This window comes from Galeopterus variegatus, unplaced genomic scaffold, assembly GCF_000696425.1.
Source record: "Galeopterus variegatus unplaced genomic scaffold, G_variegatus-3.0.2 Scaffold19221, whole genome shotgun sequence".
Taxonomy (NCBI): Eukaryota; Metazoa; Chordata; class Mammalia; order Dermoptera; family Cynocephalidae; genus Galeopterus; species Galeopterus variegatus.
The window spans coordinates 1-8,580 of NW_007745332.1; the positions used below are offsets into that span (position 1 = coordinate 1).

At 35.1% G+C, this 8,580-nt stretch overlaps 1 protein-coding gene across 1 annotated transcript; it reads right to left on the reverse strand.

Moving 5' to 3' along the window:
• Positions 1-2,159: 2,159 nt before the first annotated feature.
• On the reverse strand, positions 2,160-6,892 carry LOC103583039 (ankyrin repeat domain-containing protein 26-like; the record flags this gene model as incomplete). Its single annotated transcript, XM_008564461.1, has 3 exons — positions 2,160-3,789; positions 5,923-6,106; positions 6,725-6,892. Coding segments are annotated over 3 exons (1,378 nt in total), but the record flags the coding sequence as incomplete, so codon positions are not given.
• Between the last annotated feature and the right edge of the window lie 1,688 nt (positions 6,893-8,580).

Genomic DNA, 8,580 nt, shown 5'->3' on the forward strand with positions numbered 1-8,580 from the left:
CAACACCGAGGGTTGCGATCCTGTTGCCAGTCCTGGTCCGGTACGGGCGCAACACTGAGGGTTGTGATCCGTAGCCGGTCACGAAAAAAGACAAAAAGGAAAAAAAAAAAAAAAAAAGAAAAGAAATGTTCTCTATATGTAAATAGATTCCTGGAATGTGCGCGTTGAATTACTCAGAAAATCAAGAACCAAGTTAAAACCATCAGAAGCTGTGCAAACACATTCCTTACCCTCATCGTGTTTTCCAACCATTTGCGCTTCATCATACACTTATTTTTCTGTGAATATTTCATGCATTTCTTCCTTAAAATGATTCTAAATCATCTCTTAGTAGAAAGTCTTTTATCCCTACCCCCCCCCCTTTTTACTCCCCATAATTACTAAAGAAGTTTTAGGGACATTATATTGAGCTATTTATGCCTGAGTCAAAAAATGATTCCCAGGATGAGACTTTGAAAATGAGACTCAAATTAGCAAAACTTGTAAAAATAAGTTCTAATACCATAAGCCATTTTCTGAACTGCAAATGTCTTATGCTAATTTGAGGATTACACAATAATTCTGAAGGTTAAGTACCAAATATATGCCTTGGTATAATATTTTGGGACGTGATCCACAGGTTTCTTGGAACAAACATGCTTTAATTCAATTAGCACCACTTTGTAATCCTTTGCCACATGCCACAAAATAAGGGAGCATACTAAACAACTTGCTGCAATGTCAGTGGTACTGAGTTAGTGAGAACTATGTTCCTTTAAATGTAATGATTAAGAAAAGTTCAGTGGAATCATGGTTTTAAAACATGTCTATAAAATCTTTGACATATCTACCATGAAATTCCCTCTCCTGAACATGTGCTTTCTATGACCTTAGTAACTGGTTTCTAGTGAATAGAATATGGTGTAAGTGCTGTGAGACTTACATGGCAAAGTTAGAAAATGCGATGGTGTCCACATCACTCTCCCTCTCTACTGAAGCTTGCCTTAGTACCCAGCCACCATACCGTGAGGAAGCCCAGGCCACAAGATGAACCCTCACATAAGTGCTCCAGCTAAGTGCCACAGATAAAGTCCCAGCCAAAAGTGAGCTTGAACTGCCTATGAACAACTGTGAACAAAGAAGCCACTGGAAGATTCTAGTTCCCAGCTGCAAGTCACCCCAGCTGATGCCAAATGGACAAGAAATAAGATGACTCCACTCAGCCTAGCCTATACTGCAGGTTTCTGAATAATACAAATGTTTGGAGACACTCAATTTGGAGGTAGTATACTGTCCAGCAATAAATAATGGGCACAGATACTAATACTAAAAATGGCATGCTGCCATTAAAAAAACCAAAAAACAAACACCCCCGCCCCTGCCAAAACACAAATGAAACATGTAGGAGGCCTTTGGGCCAGAAGTGGGTAGAAGCTGAAAGGACCTAGAGAACAGTAAGAATGAAAATCAAAAGGGCTTCAAAAGGACTGCTTGTGGGAGCCTGATGGCCCTGGCAGAGGCTAAGAACGGTTTCAATGCCAATGAAGAAAATGATACTGATGCCTGGAGGAAAGCAACTTTTACAACAAAGAGGCCAAAAGTAAAGCAGATGTGAGAGAAGCTAAATAAAGACTCTTAAATGTAAAGACACCAGGTCTTACTGGATTCAAATATCTGTTTGTCATGTGCGAATCTGCAATGCTTCATAATCTACTGAAATCTCGGAAAGAAACGGCTATGTGGGTGGGACTGGTGATGGTAAATTCTACAATGTGGAACATTGTCCCTCTTTTTTATTAGAGGCTCAAATCAACTTCAGAGTTCCTCACATATTCCATCCTCTACCCAAACCCTTCCAATAGACTTTTATCTCAGAATACAAGTGAAATCCTGATAGTTTTTAAGACCTTAGGGTAACCCGGCCCTTATCTCCCTTCCTGACCTCAGCTCCTACAACTCTCCCCCTTACTCACTTCTATTCCTACTACGCATGAATCCCACCAACCCTCAGGAGTCTGAAAATGGGGATCCAATGCCAAAAATAATACATCACAGATTATCTATCTGCAATTATCTTTGTACTGGGACAAAGTTATATCCAAGTGATAGTAATTGGATTTGATAGTAATCGAAATGAAAATAATGAGCAAATTCTTTTTTAAAATGTTAAAAGTAAATTATAAATACCTGTGGGAAGATTAAATCAAACATGGTCTTGCTAAAATTCACCACATTGGTCCCAAATTATGACTTAATGAAAAGTAGATACTCTTAAAGAATTCAGAGGTCCTAAGAATATCAAATTGGAGACTACAATATTTCCAGATTTAAGTCAAATTGACATGATAAAAATAAGATTGTATCAACTAAAAATATATCAAAAGCCACTGAAGGAAAAGTATTATGAGACACAGAATCTACACTTCAGTTCATCTGGGAAATTTGGAATGAACAGTCAAGGTAACCCACTCAGTTGAATCTTCATTTCAAAATATTCATTTTAGGTAAAGGCATTTCTATTTATCTGCTTCATCATGGTATTAAAATATGACAACAAAAAGACATTAAAATTATTTAGAGCAGGTTAAGATTTCATTACTAACATCAGTCTATATCTATTAGCAATTTGTGACTTAATCTTACAACATTTTATAGGAGACCAATATCTTTACTCAAAGTAAAGCATCCCTCAGGTCTAATTTTTACTTGTTGGAAACAAGGAATGTTTCTAAGCTGATATAGCAAATATGTTTATAATCTATTCTTTTTCATATTCAGTTAGATTCAGCATTTAGCCATAATCAAATATGACTTTGGATTTACTTTCAGGAAGTTTGAAAAATATGTCTCTCTCTTCATACTTACTTCTCTTTCTACGTTCTCATCTCCATGCTGATGCAGCTTTCCTTTTAAGTGGTTACATTCATTGATGAGCTCCTTGTTTCCGTCTTCTAGTACAAGACTGGGCTTTTTACTCTGAACTTGAAGTGTTCTTACAGTATCACAACACTGGCACTGGACTACTATCTCTGCTTCATGATCAGCTTTGTTGTGAGCATCATCCAGTTGCTGTGGAAGAAAACTATTTTCATGTTGCAGTTGAGATAATCTCTCCTCTACAGATTCCTGCTCTCCAATGCGTTTATTCACTTTGCCTTGTTTGTTTTGATACAAGTGTTCAATTTCCTTCATTTGACACTTTGTTTGGCTTAGATCTCTTTGCACACATCCTAAGACCAAAGTCACTTCTCTGAGAGCATCTCTTGTGTGACAGAGCTCAATTTCTAGGCTATTATTATTATTTTCAGCTTCATAAAGTTTTTGAGAAAGAAATTCAGTCTGATCTTCTATGACAGACATGTCAAAATTCACTTGTTCCTGTAAATATAACCACTTACGTCTTACTCTCTGGAAAGCAAGGTCTAGATCCCTTTCAGATGCCTGCCTTTGATCATGATCCTGTATAGCAGCAACCCGTCTAGAATTGCATGGTTCAACTTCTGTTTCCAGCCTTTCCTTGTTTTGGTTTTCATCCTCCAGTTTAGAATTTAGCATTGTGTTCTCAGCTGTCAGAACACTCAGCTGTCCACTACACTGGAACATTGTTATTGTGGATGTTTCCCTCTCCCATTTTACTGTCTTTTGAAGGTCTTCATTCTTTTCTTCTACAATTTCAATGTCCTTGCAATATTTCTTTTCCTTCTCCCGGTACTGACTTTTAATTGTGTCTAATTCCAGTCTTAGCATGGGAATTTCATCCTGCAACGTGTGATTTTTATGCAACAGATCTTTTTTATGACTATCATAAACCTGAGAAAACAAAGGAGATGTTCAGCTAGCACCAAATAAAATGACATATTGTGATTTTCCCTGAAATTAAAAAATAACCTGTATATTTGTAGGATGAAAGAGTTGCAATAAGTGGATAACCAACTGGAAGAAAAGTTGGGTCCAAACCTCAAAACTTATTTATAGAAGCATAAAATCCCAAAAGTTCAAAACTTTAACTGAACATAATGAAGCCATGGACGTAGAAAAGAACCCATGAGAGAATTTTTAAGAATCTCAGAGTTAAAAAGCCTTTTTCTGAATTATAACAAACCTAAAGACATGAAAGATTAATTGATTTGACCACATTAAAAATTGGGATTTACACTTTGATATCTAGTCAGATACACACACACACACAAATGCAAATATATACATGAGGGTGCTTCAAAAAGTACATGGAAAGATTCACATTATCTTCAAATGCTCTTTTTCCATGACATTTTGAAATACCCTTATACAATCAGTCATTAGAATCACATTCATTGATAAGTGATAAATCTAGTCATTGTACTAAGCACTTCTAAATACATCAATGAACTCATTTAGTTATCATAATTCTGAGAAGTTAACAATGTTAAGCTGCAGGGTTTTCTCCAGGTTGTCTGACTCTTCTTGTAGGGCTTCCACCAAACCACAGTTACTTCCACAGTGCAATTAAATAAATACAGAAGAGGCCTTAGATTTCAAAACAGTAATGGTAAATAAGGTAACATTTATAGAGCTCTTCTTAGAAAACCAGAAGTTTATTTGCTGATGCAATAATTTTTGTTTTCTCTTCACGTTTGAAATAGTAATCAATGTGAAATAAGGGAAATTACACTGAACTACCTTACTAGAAATCAAAGAATTATCAATCATCACTAAGTACGTATAACGGCATATCATTGTTTTCAAAAGCTCTTTGTGCTGAAATAGGATACCACTTGGAGCAAACTGTTACTCTTCTCAAAAGTGAGGAGAATGACATTCAAAATATGGTCTCTGCACTGACTATACTTGTCCTCCTTCCCTATGAGTGGAAGCAATAAACTAACCTCTCCATTAATGAATCAAGGGGGTGAACTGGCTGCTCAAAATTAGATCATCTCTTGTTAGTAGCAAGGGTTTCTAGGTATGAAAGGATTATCAATTTCTATGGAAATTATTTAGAGCCTTTCCTTTGGATAAGGCCACTGCGAATGTCACTACTTGACTGTGGCAGACAAATAGAGTTGACTTAAGGACACTACTTTATTCAATGAGCCAAAAATGCAGCCCCCACCCCCACTCCCAGAATATATATATATATATATATATATATGCATATACGATTTAAAAATCCTCTATACTTTCCATGATGCATACAATCGGTTTTAAATACATACACATACAAACATGTACACACACATATTTGAAAACTACTGAAGAAAATGCCTCATCATTCATTTTCTTTTGAGCCATTTCTAGCTCCTCTTGGTTTTTGCACAGGTGCCAGGTCACTATCCCATCTCGTAAGACCCTGGCATTCTGCTCTCGAGAAAGTGGCCTCTGGATGGCATTTTGTGCTTCTACAAACTGGAGGGATACTTCAGTAAGTTTTTGGTCTGATACCCATGTGGAAAAAAATTCTAAAAGCTTGATTAAGATCAGAACCTTTTAAAAAACTGTTGAAAGGAAATAGCCTATTAAACATGAGGACTTTCACCTCACACAGGTTACTCAAATTTCAATGGCATAAATGACACCTAAATTTGTCAGAATAAAAACAGTGCTTTAAAAAAAGCAGAGTATTGTGAAATAAAGTTTCTTTATAAAACATTTAACTAGTTTCATTATACTTTCAAAGTTATTTAGCCTGAATTTTAACATAAAAATGCCTAAATTAGCATTTACGTTAGTGATTGAACTCAACTTACCTTTCATTACTTCGGAAAACATATACTGAGCATCTATTAGATGCCAAGATCTATAATAAATAGTTTTACAATAAATAGTCACAGACCATTTTTACAGTAATATAATATTTTTGGTTTATTTTAAACTTAAACAATATATATCAAAATAAACAAATGTTATAAGTAATACTGAAGAAATAAAATTAAACATAAAAATTTTTATCACGGATTAATTTACCTGATTCCAATTGTCTCTGGCAGGCCTCAGTTCCGCATCTCGGGTCCTCAGAGTCATTTCGAGTCGTTGTCTCACTGTGGCGTCTGCACTGGGCCACTCTTCTGTTCTCTGTAACGGTTCTGTAAGCTCGTCACACAGCATGTCAGCATCTGTAGTCTTTTCTTTTTCTTGTTTTAAGGCAAATCTGTAGTTAAACATAGTTATATTAAAATTTGTCTTAAAATGAGTTCATCTTGCGATCTGGCTCCTCATATGTTGGTTTATTATCCTTATAAGATTTCTATGTTTTTGAATATTTTTCCTTTCTAGTTCTCATACATTTAAAGTTTCACTTTAATACCTTCCAAAGGGCAGAAACACTTAAAAGGGAGCAATGAAAGAACATGCTGTCAATTGGTAAGTTTCTGTTATTAGTAACTCTGGGAAATATTATGAGAAATTATTTTTGAAATCATTCAGTGAAGTTACAAGTTCAAAATTAACTTTTTCTCACAAATAATTAGTTATAATTACTCCTCAGAACAGATAATTGAGAGTTAACTAACTAAAAAGAAGTTTATACATAAGTTTATAAATTCATTAGAAATAAAATTTCATCTTCTTGAAATACTACAGGTATCCCTAAAAAACTGCTCCTTCTTAAAATCACTTATACTCATCTTAATCAATCTCTCACCAGCAATGATAGAGTTGAGGACCTCCTGCTGTGGCCTGCAGATTATAATATCCTGGTTTATTTCCAAAAAAAAGTAATCACTGTTAACATTCCTTCACAGAAAACTAGATGAGGTATAGACCTTACCTTCCATCATCCTGATCTATTCTACCTAAGTCGTTGTCACCATTCACTTGCAGTGGACCACCAGTTAGCGAATCGGCCTGGTCCAACGTTGGTGCAATCACAGAAAATTTTGAGGTCCATTTTTCATCTTCATTTTTCTTTCCTTCCATCATATGTAAGTCAGGATTGCTATTTTTAAAAAAAAAATTCATAAAAAAGCCAAAGTTTTCTAATTATTCTACTGACCAAAAAATAAAAAACTTTTTCTGGGCAAAATTCCAAATCTTTGCCATCTTAATTCATTTATTAATTCACAAAAGAGTCATAAAGTACCAACTACCTACAGGAAATGTATAGTCCTTGCTTCAAAAAACAGGCAAATATATAATTATGATACAACGTGATATATGAGTTGATATACATAAAGTTATAGGAAGATAAGGATGGCTTTGCAGAAGAGGTACAATGTAAAGGAGGAGTTTACCACACAAAAAAGCAGGAGAAAACTATTCTAATTAAAGAGTAGAATGTGAGCAGAGATTAAGCACATGGACTCTAGGTGTTTCCTAGGAACTTGAGAGGGAAAGTGCAAACTACATGGAAGTAAGTATTGAGAGATGAATGCGCCACTAAACTTGAATGCTACACTAACAGACAGGAGCTATCCGCCTAAAAGCAAAATAAGAGTAATCATTAGATTTGTGCTATATTTTCAGTTCTGTTTCTAAATAATGTTTAATTTGAATGAAGTTTTAAAAATAGCATGAAGCGCAAATCACATGAAAGAAGAAATCAGGGAAGTATCTTGGGGGGCAGATCTTACTTCCAAAATCTCCAACTATATATTTTTCAAAAACAGCATTATTCTGATTAGTTATGATTTTGTTCGAAAATAAAATGATTTGATAACTTTTATACCATTTTAGCCTAGAATCTAATCCTAATATAAAATACTGGATTTACCAATAGAAAATTGTAATTACATTTTTATGGAGTAAATACAAACATAAAGTATCATTATCATATACCTACAAAAATTCAAAAACAGACTGAAATTTCCCACTGGAGATTATTATATTAGGATTGGAGCATAAGCTCCCAAAATTACCAGAAACAAAAACAAAACCAGCCATTATTTACTAAAAGTTATGTACCTAACTCTTCTAGTTAAGACTAATTGCCTAAGAAAGGGGAGATCTTCCTGTAAGCAAGCAATTAGGGAACAATTCCCCTTGACCCAATCTTCAAAAGTACATCTACAAGTCTAGAATATAAAATATTTTCATTTTGAACATAGTTAATGGGAGGCACATTTTTTTAATTTTACTTCTCAAAATACATTGTACTTGATTTTCACGCCCCTTTACCTGTTCTTCTCCACCTCCCCCCCACCTTGTATCTGTTCACTCGACTTAAATAGTTCAAGGATTTTTTGTGGTTATTCTGTCTTCTTCCCCCACCCACCCTTTGTTTTTTTCTGTTTATTTATTTTTAGCTCCCACAAATAAATGAGAACATGTGGTGTTTCTCTTTCAGTGCCTGACTTGTTTCACTTAATGTAATTTTCTCTAAGCCCATCCATGTGTTGCAAATGGCAGTATGTCATTCTTTTTTATAGCATAGTAGTATTCCATTGTGTAGATATACCACAGTTTCCTTATCCACTCATCAGATGACGGACATTTGGGCTGGTTCCAACTCTCGGCTATTGTAAATAGAGCTGCAGTAAACATTGGAGTACAGATATCCCTTTTGGCATGATGATTTCCATTCCTCTGGGTATATTCCCAGCAGAGGAATCGCTGGGTCATATGGCAGATCTATCTGTAACTGTTTGAGGAACCTCCATACCATTGTCCATAAAGGCTGTACCATTT